The sequence below is a fragment of the Gossypium raimondii genome, chromosome 8 (genome assembly GCF_025698545.1).
Source record: "Gossypium raimondii isolate GPD5lz chromosome 8, ASM2569854v1, whole genome shotgun sequence".
NCBI lineage: Eukaryota > Viridiplantae > Streptophyta > Magnoliopsida > Malvales > Malvaceae > Gossypium > Gossypium raimondii.
The window spans coordinates 4,096,276-4,114,263 of NC_068572.1; the positions used below are offsets into that span (position 1 = coordinate 4,096,276).

General features: G+C 32.4%; 1 protein-coding gene across 2 annotated transcripts; it reads left to right on the plus strand.

Moving 5' to 3' along the window:
• The first annotated feature begins 11,890 nt into the window (after positions 1-11,890).
• LOC105790383 (uncharacterized) lies at positions 11,891-16,763 on the plus strand. 2 transcript variants are annotated; one of them, XR_008198788.1, is made up of 8 exons: positions 11,891-12,466; positions 13,480-13,614; positions 14,021-14,385; positions 14,942-15,686; positions 15,796-15,892; positions 15,972-16,026; positions 16,374-16,529; positions 16,642-16,763. XR_008198788.1 is itself a non-coding variant. In XM_012617957.2 (7 exons), exons 1-7 carry the CDS (start codon positions 12,016-12,018, stop codon positions 16,434-16,436), a joined length of 1,911 nt encoding a protein of 636 aa, XP_012473411.1. In that variant the 5' UTR covers positions 11,891-12,015; the 3' UTR covers positions 16,437-16,763. The 2 variants fall into 2 exon arrangements, 1 of the variants encoding a protein (XP_012473411.1); XM_012617957.2 differs by having other exon boundaries at positions 16,374-16,763.
• The last annotated feature ends 1,225 nt before the right edge of the window (positions 16,764-17,988 follow it).

The following is a 17,988-nucleotide window of genomic DNA, read 5'->3' on the forward strand; positions in this document are numbered from 1 at the left end:
ATTTTAATGATGGATATTCCAATTCAGATGATAATGAACTCAGTCAAAGACCAACAGATGATGATAAGGAGCATATACTAAATATTAAAATGGGAATAACCCAACAAATATGAATTAGAACAATTAGATAAAATTGCATATGGTGTTTATTTTTCTTGTTATTTTTTTAGTAATTGTATTATCAACTACTTTTTTAGACTAACATTATACATATGATTTGTAACACCCTTAACCTACATCCGTTGCCGGAATAGAGTTCCGAAGCATTACCGAAGCTTATCGATCAAACAGACATAAATTACAAACATTTCTTATCATATCATATTCAGGTCAAAAACCAATTAAACTCATACATATTGTCCCTTAATTGAGCCCTCGAGGCCCAAAATAGGCATTAAAAACAAATCGGGACTAATTCGGAAACTCAGAATTTTTTTTGAAAAATATTAAAAATTTTCAAAGCTGCAGGGTTCACACGGCCAAGAGACACGCCCGTGTCTTAGACCGTGTAGGCATTTGAAGTAGGGAAACACGCTCGTGTCCCAGCCCGTGTCTGTACCTGTGTAACTCTTTGACTTAGGTCACACAGCCGAGCCACACGCCCGTGTGCCAAACCGTGTGCCCTTTCGAAATGGCATCGCACGCCCGTGTGCTAGTTGTGTGTCTGGCCGTGTGGACTGAAAATGTACCTTAAACAACAAGTTTACCATTCCCTGCAAGTTTGGACATTAAGCAACTCAAAAATCATTTGTTTAACCAATTCAAAACACAATCAAACACATCCAAAACATGTCAAAACTACCATCATTGGTACCACAATTATATCATCAAAACATATCGTCAAAGTATCATTCAAATCCAATTTATAAACATACCTAATTCCATCTATTTTGCACATCAATTTACCATACCATAATATAGTTTCAACACAAACACCTATTTATATGCATATAACTAACTAATATTAAACTTATAACCTCATTACAATTAATTCACAAAATATTTAATAGTTAGACACCCTAGGTACATGTCAACACAAAAGGATAAACATCACCATGTTTGAGTTCGAGACCGTTGTTGGATGCTGAATCGGTGATCAAAATTAAGTACCTAACCTGCGCACAGAAAACAAAACCGTACGCTGAGTAAAACTCAGTGGTATTTCTATAATCCTATTATTTAAAAACAAAACAATATAACATACACAATTAAATGTTAAGCACAATTACATATTTAAAACCACATTTATTTATACAATAGCATTAACCATTCAATACTCAAAGCATGAATACATCACTTTATACTCTACTCAATTTCCATCGGTTGCTATCTAATAGCTTTTCACAATTTGATCCATATATCATTTAACAATAACATTACCCATTTCATATCCAATTCATGAATACATAATTCATGTATTTCATTTGCATATTTCAATTCACTATTTCATTTTCAATTCACATACCATATCAATCATAATACTGTTTTATTTAATTACCCCTATTAACACGACTCGGACACGGACGGATACACGGATCTAACCAAACACACCAGTTTGGCACCCAGTGCCTCATCGAATAAATCCGAAGTAATAAATTGACACCCAGTGTCTCATTGACTCGAAGTCGAAGAAATCCCTGAACTCTTCCAATCCTATAGCATGTCATCTATATCCGATTCTCCCCGATACAGTTAATAGGGTTTAATTTCACTTTCCAAATACAACCAATATTCAATTATTATATTTGCACACATATATATTCATTTCAATTCAATAATCAATACATTCATAATATATATATCAATTCAATCCATTCAATCACTTTAATTCAATTCAATGTCAAAGTGCCAAATATTCACCTCAACACTTACCATATGTATTAAATAAAAAATACAACAATTAATAACTAAGTTTGGATTATAGAAATACAAACTAGAAATTCCGAGCTATTCCTCGTTGACTTTATCTTTCCCCTTTTTAGTCGAGGATTTCGGTACGACGTTAGCTACGGAATTAAAACAATTAAAATTTATCAATACAACACAATTAAATTTTATATTGAATATTTCAATTTTCACTCAATGTTTGCCTAAATTCCAATTTAGTCCCTAAACCGAGACTACCTTTTATTCTTACATTTAATTCTTTATTTTCATGCAAATTCCACTTTAGACTAAATTTAACTCCCTATTTTCACTTAAATCCCTAAATTTTAAAATCTTCACAATTTAGTTCCTATTACTTACATTTTACAATTTATTCTACAATTCAATCCTTTTCATTTCTAACTTAAAATCTATCAATTTAGTCCCTAATACTAAAATTATTCAACTTAGACAACACTTAAAAACTCAATAATTTCTAAAATTTTGACATGAGTCGGGTAGTGCTTAACACCGGGATTCCAAAAACATAAAAATTACAAAAAAGGGACTAAATTAACTAACCAATTGAACTTGGAAACTTTGAAACCCTAACCTTGTCTTTCTCCTTTCTTTCTTTCTTTCTTTTTTTTTCTTTCTTTCTTCTTTCTGTTTCGTTTCTTTCTTTCTTTCTTTCTTTTTATTACTTATTTTATTCATTTACTTATTATAATATACAATATATATATACTTAATAATTAAGATTTAAGATTATAATATTATATAATATATATTTTAACTTTAAATTTTATAATAATATACACCTTATGAGTTATGACGCCTCATTTTAAGACAATGGCATAATTGCTTCTTTAATCCCTTTAATTTTTAATCTATAATTCAACTTTCACCCTTTATGCAATTTAGTCCTTTTACCTAATTACTCTCAATTCATGAAAATTCACTTAATCAAAACCTAATTAACTACACAACTAACTAGTAAATATTTCTAAGTCTAATATACGAAAACGAAGTCTCAGAAATGCACTTTCTGACACCCATGACTATCGGGTCGTTACATAATTATTTAATTTTTATTTTTATTTTTTTAGAAATTATTTTTATCATACTAATAATTTTTTATTGTTTTATTCAAAAAAATATTTTTTTATAGTAATTAGTTTTTTTAAATCAAAATTGTGTAATTGTGTAATTACAATTTGTATTACCAAACATAATATAGGGAATTACGATGTAATTACACTCTGTCAGTCAAACACGTCTACAAAGTTACAATTCCTTATGTTAGAGTTTATGTGACCCAAATCCTGTCACTTGTTGAAAAATAAATACAGTGGTAGATTTTTTTTTTGAGAAAATAATTTTAATTTTGTTTAAATAAGCATATTGCCACGTGGTAGCTTCTAGTGGCCTCCATTAGCCATGTCAGAGAAGTTAACGGTCAAATCAGTCAACTGACGATTTTCGTTAACGGAATGGGTCAATTTATTTTTTTTGTCACCGATGGCTTAATTGGGTACACTTTTTTTTTATAATGACTCAATTGATTTTTGAATTTTTTATTGAGGGCTTTTTTAACAGTTAATTCTATATGATATTATGTGATATTGATTGGATTTATTCAATTTCCACTCTTCATTATTATTTTTGGCTTAATTTATAAATTGATACTTAAACTATGTCATTCTTCTCATCTTGGTACCTAAACTTTTTTTTATCACAAGTGGTACTTAAACTACTTTATTTTCTCAAGTTGGTACTTTCATTAGTTAAATCATTACTCAAACATTAAGTCTATTTAAAAAGAAAACCTTAACCCATAAATTGATACCTAAACTATGTACTTTTTATTTATTTATTTTGGTACATGAACATTTTTTTTATTACAAGTGGTACTTAAGGGTCTATTTGATTCGTTAATGTTATTTTCTAGAAAACATTTTTGTAGTCTTCCATCATCTAGTTGAGAAAAATAGGATGGGTCAACGACAAAAGCTATGTTAGTCAAAGGAAAAACAAGCTTTCTTTCCGCAAAATGACTTACCCTTTTTATTTTCAACTTATATGTCAAAAAAGCCCCTAAGAAAATACAAAAATAATAATTAAGCTCATGTATTAAATTCACACCCAATTAAGCCCTTACCATTAACTAAAATAATCAATTAAGCCTCTACATAAATGGATTCCGTCATTGACCACGTTGATCGTTAAAATAAATTAACAGACCAATCAAATGGTGACACATGTCAACTTATGGTTTAATCTAATATTTTTCCCATAAAAATATTAAAAAACAGAAAAAGTTATCAAAAATATAAAAATTATTAAATATAAAAAGTATAAAATTATGAAAATTGATATAAACTTATAAATATTATAAAAATTGTAAATATTATAAATATATAAAAATCTAATAAATTATAAAAAAAATATAAAATTAATAAAACATATTTAAAATTTTATAAAAAAGTATTAAAATTCTATTAAAACAATAAAAACCATAAAAAGTATTAAAATATTAAAAATGATATGAAGTTATAAAAATTATAAAAAAGATTCATAATTAACTAGGTTGGTTCAGTTGGTTGGATCGATTAAACATAAATCAGTAAGGGTATCAATTCGAAGAAAGCCATTAGACCGGTTGACCTAGGAACCTATGTAACACCCTTCACCTGGTCCTATTGCCAGACTCGAGCAATAGGATGCTACTAACAAATACCACTCAATTACAAACAATTTACAATTCAAAAATTATAAATAAATATTAAATAATCACATAAGAACACATATAATACATTATTCAATCTATTTCGGGTAAATATTGAGTGTACAAAAAGTTTAAAAAATAGTTCAGGAATGAACAAGGATCAATTTGAATTGGGACACACGACTGTGTCCTATGGCCATGTGGATGAGTCACATGGACGTGTGAGCAAACTGTATAACAACCTAATGCCAAGTGAAATTGGGGTCACACAGCCCTGTGACAAAGCTCAACCCGTGTGACTCAGGAATATGGTTGTCTGGCCAGACCATGTACAATTCAAATATTGGGTCATACAGCCAAGTCGTAAGGCTGTGTAACTCCTTATGACCATGTGGACAAACCTGCACCACAATTAAATAGGACACATGGTGGGGTGATCATGTCCTAAGTTGTGTGCACATAAAAATTGTCTTTTCAACCATGAAATATTTATGCCACAAGCTATCACTTAAGTCATATTTCAACCTATTTAAAAGCATTCAATTCAAGTTAAAAACATCATTTATAACAATCATCCTAGGTGCCTAACCAATATGCCATAATTGGCACCTCAATCAACAATTCAAACTTAATTAAATGATCCTACTCAATCATACTATTATGCCTTCAATGGCACTTCAAATAAATCGAGCCAAACATGCATAAGAACTACCATTCAATCATTTCACAATTGATTTTCATATGAGCTTGATGACCTAAATACAAAGACAACCAAAACATTCACGTAAAACATAGGTATAAACATGACTTTTACCAATGTCATGCTACGACAAAATCTAAGCATATTATGCATCAAACCAATCCGAACATCCATCAAACATAATGCCTAACACATAATCATCTCATTTATGAAAACATTTAACAAATAATCTAAGCAACTATCAAGCTATCAACCAAATGACCATTGCTGTCATATTATACATATTTACATAACATATAAGGTCGACAAGATTCAAAATGTCATCAAACTACAAATTCAACATTCCAAACACAAGACTTCCTAGGTACATGTCAAAATCAAAATAAGAGCATCACCAACACTTGAGTTCGGGTCGCTGGATGCTAAATCTACGTATGAACCGAATAGTAACTAACTTGTGCACGAAAAAACAAAACCGTACACTTAGTATAGTTTAGTGGTATTTTTATAATCCGAACAATAAGTATAACATGAAAGGAGCATAAATTTAAAATGAAAAAAATGCAAATTATCAAATCAAATATACTATTTCACATAATCATGCATTCAAAACCATCTCATTTCTCTTATATCAACTAAAGTCTATCACATTTTGCAAGTTAATAATCATACATTTCATATAAGATACATTTCATCTCAAAATTCAATTTCATGTTTTCATGGAATATAGCATATTAGCGTTCCCAATTCAATCCACAATTCACAATTCACAATTCATTTTCCATATCAAATTCCAATTTCATTTATTATTCTTTTTGCCATATCAAAATCATATAATCCATTTCAACCTTTATATCCCTATTAACAAGACTCGAACTCAAACGGATACACGGATTCAACCAACACACCAACTTGACACTCAGTGCCTCATCGGATAAATTCGAAGCAAATAGTTGCGCGCAACGTTATAAATAAGTTGACACTTAGTGTCTCGTCGGTTAAACCAGGGCAAATTGACACCTAGTCCCTCATTGACTCATAGTCGAAGTGTCCATGAACTCTTTCTATCCTATGGCATACCAACTATATTCGACTCTAATCGAATAGTAATAGGGTGCTCGTTACTCAATTCGTTATCATTTAATATCTCAATTTACAATAATTTTTATCATGAATTCATTCATTCATTCAAACATATGAGAACATCAATCATCTCATTTTATTTTTAATTTCATATTTACATAAACATACACATTTTCACAAATATTCAGTTTAAACCTTAATAATCATTAATCAATCTAATTCATCCCATTTAAGCAAGGGATCTCACCTTTCATTTTTACCATGCACAAATAAGTCAGTATACAACAATTACAAAATAGTTCGGATTATAGAAATACAAACCGTAAACTTTGAACTATTCGTCGACGACTTTGTTTTTTCCCTTCTTTTTCAAGGAATTCAGGCTGACATTAGCTACGAAATAAAACAAACACCACATTTCATCAATATAGAAACAATTTCACATTCAATCGCTAATTTATACAATTTTTGCATTTTATTCAATTTAGTCCCTAAAACCGAGACTAAAATAATTCACATTTAACCCCGAATTTTTATATCAATTTTCAATCTAAGCCTAATTTAATTCTCTATTTCTTATTCCTACCCCAAAATTTTGAAATTTTCAAAATTTGATTTCTATTGCACAAAATCATCAATTGACTTCAAAATTTAATCATTTTATCAATTCTAAACTTAAAATCTATCAAATTAACACCTCAAAATTTAAATATTCAACAATGGCAACATCCTAAATCTTTAATTATACCAAAACTTATAACATGAGTCAACTAGACTGAACTACGGCGACTCCAAAAAGATAAAAATTACAAGAAACGGATAAAATTACACTAACCAAATTAAACTTCTTAGAAAACTCTTGCCGTTGGTGATTTCTCCTCCTCCTCTAATGGTTCGGCTAAATGAAAGAAATGAGAGATTTTTATTTCTCTTTCTTTCCACTTCACATTTTATTATACGTTTAATTTTTATTTTATAACTTATGTTTTGTTTTATTTTTCCTTTATAAATTCATCTTTTACAGTCAACTTCCATTAAACTAATGGTTTAATTGTCTAATGAGTCCCTTAATTATATTTTACTTATGATTTAATTACAATTCAACTTTTGACTCTAATGCGATTTAATCCTTGCACTTAAATTAAGTACCAATTCAACAAACTTACCCGACAGAAATTCAATTCGCTTCTACTATAACTCCATAAATATTTAATTTACGAGTTTGGTTTAAGGAATCAATATGTTGAAACACACTTTTTGACACCACTAACTTTCGAGTCATTATAACCTAACGGTTGAATTGGTTTTTTTTAATGTTTTATTTAATTGAATTGGATGAATCGGTCGAATCAGAAAATCGGTGCCTGACCGGTTCGACCACTGGTCAAGTTTTAAAAATCTTGGTCAGAATATTTCATTCTAACATATGCTAATAGTTGGATGAATCGATTGAATTAACAAATTGGGGGCCTGATCGGTTTAACCACTAGTCGAGTTTTGAAAATCTAGGTTAGAATATTCTATTCAGACATATGCTAATAGTTGGATGATGAAATTTTGGTTTGATAAAAATATTAAAAAATAAAAAATTGATTCAACCACCTGATTCCAAGGTCAACCAATCTAACAACTTTTTCTAATCTGGTACCCTTATTGATTTCAGGCTAATCAGTCCAGTTCAAGTTTTATGATTTTTTAAAATGATTTTTATAAGTATATATCAATTTTAATATTTTAATATTTTTATAATATTTAATTTTAAGAATTTTAATATGTTTTATATTTTAAATATGTTTTATTAATTTCATAATTTTTTAATTTTAATATGTTTAGTATCAATTTTAATATTTTTATTTTTATAACATTTTATAATTTTAATCATTTTATAGAGAAAATATTATATTAAATCAGAAATTATCATGTTTCACCATCTAATTGGCCGTTAATTAATTTTAACAGTCAACGTGTTCAAAGACAAAAATTGTGACTTAATTAATTATTTTAATTAATTTCGGGCCGAATATGAATTTAATATTTTTTTGCATTTTGTTAAACGCTTTTTTCACATATAAGAAATTATTTCCGGTAAGCCATTTTACTCGTGATATGGGGAATGAAATCAAGCTGCAACATTTCCCAAATCGTCCCTTCATCTCCTCTCCTCTCCTCTCTCTTCGGCGTCACCTCTTCTCCTCTCTCTTCGGCGTCACCTCTTCTCCTCTCTCCGGCAGTTCAATACGCAGGTACAGGGATTTTGAAACCTTTGATTTTCTGTTTTCTTTTCTTTTGAAAAGTTATGGGTTTTCTCTTATGAGTTTATCTGTATCTTCTTCCCTAATAAGATTGAGAATTAATGGGTAATCTGTGTTATCTTAATTCATCTCTTTTAGAAGCCGGCAATCAAATTATTTATTCTGTAGTTCTGAAATTTTTTAGATTCTTAATTGTTTCATGAGTCCTTAACTTTTCATTTTCCTTCTCCTTTTGGTTGGTGCTGACTGTATCTCTTTTAAGCTTTTATCTTTCACAAAATAAATTAAAAAAAGAAAGGTTTTCATTTTCGAAATGGATGACTTAATATTATTTGATGGAATTAACAACGAAAGGATAAACTTTTTGTTGTTCTTTAGCAACTTGCTTTTTGCTTTTCATTTCTTTTGAAAGTTCAAAACATAAGATTTTTGTATAAAGATGATTTGAAGTACTCTACTCAGATTTTGTCAGAACTTCCAACCTCAATAGTTGATTCGGATCCAATTCGATACAGGTAACTGATTATGTTTTTCTTAGAGTTTCAAGGTGCGCGTGAGATTCTTTTTCTGGTTTGGGATGTGTTTTTTATTTGGTTTTCAAAGTGGGTAAAAAGTTTTCATCAATTTAGTTTGAAGGGTTTTTTGGAATAGGGGATTGGTCATTGGGAGCAATATCGGAAAATTAAGTATAGGAGCTGTCATTGGATTAGCTTGAGTGGCTTTGGTTTCTTATTTGGTTATAATGTTTTAGCATCATGTGCTTGTGACTTGAATTATAAGGAGCGGTGGATTGAGTAATTTTTATGACATTGTGCAACTTGAACCTGATAGGCTTATCTTCTTACAAGATTTGGTTGTTGCTTTTAATTTACCTTCTTACATTATTGTTTATAATGTTATGTTGTGGTACATTTGATCTTGATTTTGGTGCTTTATGTTGTGTAATTTTCTTTTAAGAATTCTATCTTTAATAGATACTCATTTTACTGAGAAAAAACAGTTGTTTAATAAATCCAAAAACTTCAAGAGTTCCAAACATGAGAGGAGCTTTAAGAAACCCAAAAATGGAGATAACCTTGAGAAACTCCAAAATGGAGAGACATAACATGGGAGAAAATCCCAGAAGTAATATGGAGAGAAACTCCAAAACAAAAATTGAGAGAGATGAAACGCAAAGAACAATATAAGAGAGCTTTGAGGGGATTTAGCTATGAATATTTGCTCGTTTTCCATAGATGATGTCAATTGTTTCATTCACTCTAAGACAAATCAAGTTTGGAGATGGACTTGTGTGTTCTCAGATTCTTGCAAGATGAAGGTAAATTATGGAGGTGTTGAAACTTGTGCTTTAGAATGTTCTTCGATGCTGAAGTCAGTGAGTGAGCTTAGTAATTGTGTAAGTGGGTGAAAATGAAGAAGAGAGATGGGAAGATAGAGATGAAAGAACTCTTATAAGGGATTAATACCTCTAATTTTATACTTGGTCCCTAAGGCTGCTTCTTACTGGTTTGTGGATGTAGAATGATCCCACATTATACCAAGTTGATGGAGGTAGAATAGTCTCACATTTTCCTTATTCACGTTATGGATTGAGCCATGGAGATGCGCTCAGCAATTTTCAGATTCTTGTAAGACGAAGGTAAACTATAGGGGAGCCAGAGCTTGTGCTCTGAAACACTCCCCGATGCTTATCAATGGGTGAGCTTGGTAATTGTGTAAGATAATGGGAGAGATGAAAATGAAGAAGAGATATGAGAAAATCAAGATGAAGATGAGAGAACTTTTGTAAGGGATTAATACCCCTAGTCTTATACTTGGTCCCCGAGGTTGCACCTTATTGATTGGTGGATGTAGAATGATCCCACATGGTATGAAGTTGGTGGATGTAGCATTATATATTCTTATGAATCTTGAGATACTAATTTATTTTTTTGTAGATTTTAATGCATTTTGTGCAATCATTCGCGATTTAATTATTTTGTTCTCATATTGTGTTGATGTGGTGTAATTATGTTAGAGTCGAAAAATGTTGAACTCTAACTGAAAATATTCAATGATCATCGAGTATGTGTTATTTTGTGTTATAATTGCTTTCAATGTAATATATATTTATATAATTTTTTAATGATTGGTTTTTTTTTCCTGAAAAGAAAATTAATTCATGCATTCCATGGACAAGGCCATATAATTCGGGGAGAAAGAAAGATACAACAAAACTTGCCGTTGGCGGTGAAAGACAAGTTTGGCCAATACAAACAAAGACTTCAGCCGTAGCACAACATATTGATAAATGGTTTTGTCACAACTCAAGCAATACATATTTAGGGTGGCTATAAGCACCTAACATGATAAGGGAACTAGCCTTGGAGGGTTCAAAGTGATAGATAAAATAATAAAAAAGAATTGAGCATTCACCAAGTTGAAGAAGATATGACAAGCCCATCCCTAAAAGCATTTGTAAAAACAAGTCTAATACTTGTACATTTATAAGAAAAAAGGAATACTTATTAAACAAAGAAAACAACATAGGTAAATATGAGGCTTAAAGCAAAATGGGTGCAAATTAACTCATGAAAATCGTCTCTCAAAACAACAATAAAATAAGGAGCTAATGAAGAGCCATCATTCAGATATCTACTAAGAGTTCAACGACGACCGAAACTATCTATGAAGTGAGAGGAAAAAGAGCATGGATCGGGTGAATGAATCTACCACTGGGCCTTTAATGATCAATTTCTATATAGTTTTCAACCCATTTACTATTCCCCAATAACCTAAATGACCAAATAATTAAGGTTTTATATCATTAGTTTAAAATTGTAATATACCAAAAGAGCACACGCCAATATTACCTTTTTATATCATGTGGATTACATGTTACATATTTATTCTGATTTAATTATTAAATATCGAGCTTATCATATTACAAATTAAATTAAAAAATCATTTTAAATCAAAATCAAATAATAATTTGAATTTGAATTATTTTAAAATTGAAATTAAAATCAAAATTTGACTACTCAAAGTAATAAAAATTAATGAAGTAAAAATTATATGTTAAAATATATAATTACTTTATAAATTAAAACGAGTAGTATTTCAGATAAAAAATTCTTAAAATATTAATTTAATTAATTTTCGACTAAAAAATTGAGAGCTTTGGAAATAAATAAGAAGAAAGTAAAGGTTTAGAGATAAGAACAAAGGAAATAGACAAAATAAGAGAAAAAAACAAATTTATCAAAGATAAATAAAACATCATTACTCTTTCATTAAAACCCTAAAATCTGAAAATTTTCCCGAGAAAATCTTCCTTCATGAACCCCCTTAAATAAAAAGGAAACCTACATTTCCTACGCCCCAAACCCCCCTCCCCCTTGCAATCTATGGACCCTCGCCGTACCGCTCGAACAGTCAGCGACCCGAAGGTCCGTCAAGTTGGGTTCTTTACACCGGCACCACCCGAACGTTCCGTTTCGGATCCTCCACGTTTCCAAGATCCGATTCAACCTCCCTCTCCGTCTCCCACTCAGGTTAACGATCATTCTCCCTCCGGCAACTCCCTCTCCCCCGTTATGATCCCTCCAGCACATCACCACTCCGACAATTTCCTTCGTACAGCTCTACAAGCTACATCTCCCACGAAGGCGTTCTCGTATTCCGCCAAAACGGTAACCATTCCCCCTGAAAACGAAGATGTGGCTTCGTCGTTCTCGCCTGGTCGTAAGGTTGTTTCCGCAAAATCGCCATCCTCCTTTCCGGGCGTCAAGGCGAGTAGTGTACCCGCGAGTGAGCTTACCACTGTTTCAGTGGTTAATTTGCCTCCAGGAATTTCTGGTAAGTGGTAAACCATTATTATTGATTTGTTTTGTTATTTTTCTTTGTTGAAAATAATATGGACTTTATTGGAGGGATTTAAATTAGGTCAGTGATTGCATTTCGGGACTTGAATTTAAAAAAACAAAATCGGATTTGGATTTAGAAATTAGTTTAATTTGTGTGATAAAACACATATAACTGTTGCATGCATTATTATTTCTTAAATTCATGGAATTGTTGGATGCGTATTCATATGTCCTAATGAATTTGAAATTTTGGAATTCATGTTTTTATACTTGTTTAATATATAATATGTTGAATCTCTACTGATTCATACATAATACATGTATTTTATTCTGAGAATTTACGTAATAAATGGTATCCAAATCCAATTTTTTATGTTCATGTTCCCAAGCATAGCATTAATGAATCTGGAATGTTTAGGTAGGAGCGCTCTGATTGAACTGATTCGAGTCAGTAAAGTAGACAGCTCAAGTTTGAGCCCAGGTGCAAAGTGACTGAGAGTTTGAAACTGGACAAATTTCGATTATCAAATGTGAGCTTGACTCAAGAATAAACCAAGCTACTTGAGCTGACTCAATTAAGCTAAATAATATCCAATGTCCTTTAACACTGTAAACATACTTGCATACATGTATATATAAAGAAACAACTAGAATGCTGTACCGGTTTGCGAGAGGCTTGAACCAAGTATTACAACACTCAAACTTGGGTTCATTGATTAATCGATTACTTGACCTTGAATTGCAGAAAATGAGCTGAATGCAAATATTTTCTGCAACGAGTTAATGTAGCTCGTGAGCTGAGTTGGCTAAGATAGACATTTAGGTGAAAACGGTTCATTCTAAGATAATAATTTAATTTTCTAAATTCTAGTGGGGGCAGCTGTTGCCTCTGCCCCCGCCCTGAATATTTCCCTGTATTGCTGGATGTATTTGGGTCTTGCTTTTTTTATTCTAAAGTATTGTGAAATTGAAGTGTTTACAAGCTGAAGGGGAAATTGATTGCAGAGAAGGCTGGTGGAGCATCTGTTGAAGTTCAGAATGATCGACCTGTTAGTGCAAAGACATTGAAAGAGAAAACTTCTAAAGCTGAAAGACGTGCTCTGCAGGAGGCCCAACGAGCTGCCAAGGCTGCTGCAAAAGGTACATGTTGCTTATGTTACTCGGACTCAGGTGTGAGTGTTGGATAGGGTATGTGCCTTACATGGGTATATTAATTTTTTTCCAAGTTTTTTCATGTATTTGGACTGTCTTTGGAGGATCATATCCCAGTACCCTTTCCAAAAATGTTTCAGACACAACTGTTAGACACAGGTGTTTCACGAAAAATGAAGAGTTGAAGCAATATAGCTCACGAGCTTTGTTAAATGGCTTCATGCTCTTGAATCAACTTGCATTTTCATTGCATGGCTTTTTCTGTGTATATCTAATACAGGACTCAACCTAATGAGTGTATTGTTGACCTATGGTTATTCAGTTTATCTTGTGTACTTCTCCTTTGAACAAATCCTCAGTAACTTTGTTCCTGTTGATCACTATGTGTTTCTAGCTGAAGGAACTAAGGCATCAAGTGCTGCATCTAAGGTTGTGACCTCAGCAAATACAAAACCAAGTAAAGCCGCAAAATCTTCTTCCCAAAAGAATGATGGTTCTCAAGTTGCAGCTTCTGAGAAGAAGGGAGGTGATCGTGCACCTGAGAAAGATAGGAAGAAAGATGCTCCTCATCCTCGAATGCAATATGATGATAAAAGCCGAGTAGAGAAAGCCAAAAAGCGTGCTGTTGTAAAACAAACTGAAGCTAGGAATAGAGTGGAACTGTTCAGGCATTTGCCTCAGTACGAACATGGAACACAGCTTCCTGATTTAGAGACTAAGTTTTTTGAACTCGATCCAATGCACCCTGCTGTGTACAAGGTATTCCTACCAACTTGACGTTCTATTTTGGACATGGAAAACAGTTCACATGCACCCACACACGCACATACATACACACACATACATATGCATACACACACACACATACATACATACATGCATACATACATACATACATACATGCATACATACATACATACATACATGAAATATATCCACATACATGCATGTGTATAATGTATAATTATATGTATATGTGCATGACCGGTAGTGGCTGTCTTTTTAACAGGATACATTTAAAAGATAATTGTTTAATTATTAAACAGACTTGGCAATCATATAAAACCTTGTGTAGAATCTAAAAGTTCCACCATGGTATATAGAATAGTAATCCTTAATTATAGATTGCTATCTTACCTACAGTAATATGTTCTTGGCAAATCTTGCTTTACTGTTTTTCACTTCAGCTTATCCACATGATTGGGAGCATCTCTGTGGTTTTTATCAGCATATCAGCTTTTTTTGATCAATGTGTAAAAGAGGTAAAAGAATTGTTGAATTTTTGTTTCATTTGGGTTTTCATTGGTATTGTCAGGTTGGGTTGCAGTATTTGTCTGGGGATATACGTGGTGGCAATGCACGTTGTATTGCGATGTTTCAAGCGTTCAAAGAGGCTATCAAAGATTACTCAACTCCACCTGAGAAAACTCTAATTAGAGACTTAACTGCAAGGATTAGTAGTTACGTTTCTTTCTTGATTGAATGCAGGCCACTCTCAATTAGTATGGGCAATGCAATTAAGTTTCTAAAGAATCGAATTGCAAAATTACCATTGGCTCTGTCTGAATCAGAAGCAAAATCTACGCTTATGTTGGATATTGATCGTTTCATAAATGAAAAGATCATCCTTTCAGAGAAGGTGATAGTCAAACATGCTGTTACAAAGATTCGAGATGGTGACGTTCTTCTCACATATGGTGCATCCTCTGTGGTTGAGATGATTTTATTGCATGCCCATGAGCTTGGCAAACACTTCCATGTTGTAGTGGTCGACTCTCGCCCAAAGCTTGAAGGGCAACTCTTACTACGTAGGTTGGTGAGGAAGGGCCTTAGCTGTACGTACACACATGTAAATGCTGTTTCTTGTATAATGCAAGACGTTACTCGAGTTTTTCTGGGTGCTTCATCAGTCTTGTCTAATGGAACAGTTTACTCGAGAGTTGGGACTGCTTGTGTTGCTATGGTTGCTCATGCATTCCATGTACCTGTATTAGTGTGTTGTGAAGCATATAAATTTCACGAAAGGGTGCAGCTTGATTCCATATGTTTTAACGAGCTTGGTAGGAACTTCTGGAAGTAGATTTTAGAGTCAATTTTTGCTAGGTCTACACTTGTTTCCTTTGATCACTGAAATGGATGTGGCTTAGGTGTCTGTTCCATCTGTTGCAGGTAACCCAGATGCCATTTCAAAGGTTCAAGGCAGAAAGGAGATTAACTACTTAGATGGTTTGGTCAATCAAGAAAATCTGCAGCTTCTGAATTTAATGTAAGTCTTTATAATTTGATGAATGTAGAGCTACGTGTATCTTCTAAAAGCTGACAATTCTGAAAATTTTCATTCACAGCTATGATGCAACACCTTCAGATTATGTCTCCATGATAATCACAGATTATGGCATGGTAAGTTATGATTTTATAATGCTTCTTTTAGTTTTAAAAAGTAACATATTTGGATTAAGACTTAAGGAAAACTTAATAGGGGTTATCATTATTTAGAACCACTGAATATCCTTTAAAGTTGGGGCATTTTTCTTTCCCAGCCTTGCTACTTGCCTTATTATTTTATGTCCAGGTTTAAACAGTGGCTGTTAAGGTCGCTATTTTCAGTTTTAACCCTCACCATCATCAATATTCACGGCTAATAGTTACCGCAATCAATTGCAGTAATATTCATTATGTACGCAAACTATAAATGCCTGATTTTTGTTACAAGTAGTTGTAAATCAAGCTGCTCTTTCTTGTTTTAGATTCCACCCACAAGTGTGCCTGTCATTGTGAGAGAGTATAGAAGAGATCACCTGTGGTCGTAGTTCAAGACGGCTCGTAAATGTATTCCAGAGGATTTTCCACAATTTTGCTCATGTTGTCTACCATCATTCTGGTCAATCGCAACGGAACAATAAGTATAGAATTTTTTTTTTATCACATGTTCTTTCTTCATGGAATAAGGCTATAGGCTGACATGGTTTCTTGTGTTATTTTTTTTTCTCCTTTTTTCCTCTTAAACTGACTCAGTGAAGAGTGCAATCCGTTCGCCTCTCCGGGCAGAATTGATCCTATCTCATATATATTGTAGACAAGCCATGGTTTGTTCTTTTTCCTCCCTTGAGGTATCAAAGGGGTGATTTTGTTGCAAATTTGACTCTTTTTTTTCCAGAAGAGATTTTATTCTGCTATGCAATAATACCTCTTAGCTTCTCTTAGAAAATACAAATTTATTATAAGTTCTGGCCATATTTGGTTCTTTTTGACACAAAACTTAGAATTATCTAAAGTTTTTTCTCAACTCATAAATAAGAAGATAATACGCTTCAACGTATTTGAATCTACATCCTCTTATATTGGTAACGATGTTCATACCAGTCAAGTTAAGACTCAAGTTAAGACTCAATCGGTATCATTTTTAGAAAGTTTAAATATTAAATTTTATAAAATAAATATAATGGATAAATAATTATTTAAAAGTAAATTAGTAATTTTATTGCTTTAGTCATTCTGAAATGACTTTGGGTTGAAGGGATTTGGGTGGAAGAACTTAAAAGGGCTTGCAAGACAAAAGATAGGGCTGTGGATGGCGTTGAAGCTTGTGCTTTAAGACGGTCTGTAACGCTAAGTTAGTGATGAAAAATAAGCACAAAACGATAATGGGTATCATGTGAGCTCATACATCAAAATGGTTATAGTTGAATCTTTTATATTTGGGGTGTTATGGGGGTCTTAAGTTGCATGAGAGTGCACAAAGGCTTGAGGTTCAACCATACCTACTTATTCGTGATTGGTTGAGACTAGTTCGTTGTTTAGCAGGACTATTCCTATAATTGGAACATAATATAGGTAGAAGGTAATCTTGAGAATTGGTACCTTCTTCCAAGCACAATTTTCTCACTCCATCGTAAAGCAAATGTAGCTTGCGTCACTTGATTGTTGAGTAAATTCTGTTGGATTGGCTCTTGAGTTTTTCGTGAAGTTGATGGAGCTGTTTTATAGGCTGAAGCTGTCAAACTCATGAAATCATTTCCTTTAAAGTCATCTCAATCGATGTCATATGGCAATGCTTCTGGTTGGATCACATAACTCATACATGGGTAAAGAAGTTTGATATGAGGAAGTAAATAGCAGTGACTATATGAGTACGGTTCATAAGAGGTCTTCCAAAGATAGTATTGGAGGCAGAGGGTTGATCGACCACCAGGAACTCTATGAGCCGAGTCAGAGTATTATCAGTGTCTCTAATGGTCTCCGAAAGCATGAGTGAACCTTTGACAAGTATAGGACGGTTGGCCAAACCAAATATTAGTGGTGTTAGGTTCAAGTTTTCTTTATAAAAATCCCATCTTAAAGAAAGCTCCCCATAGAAAAATA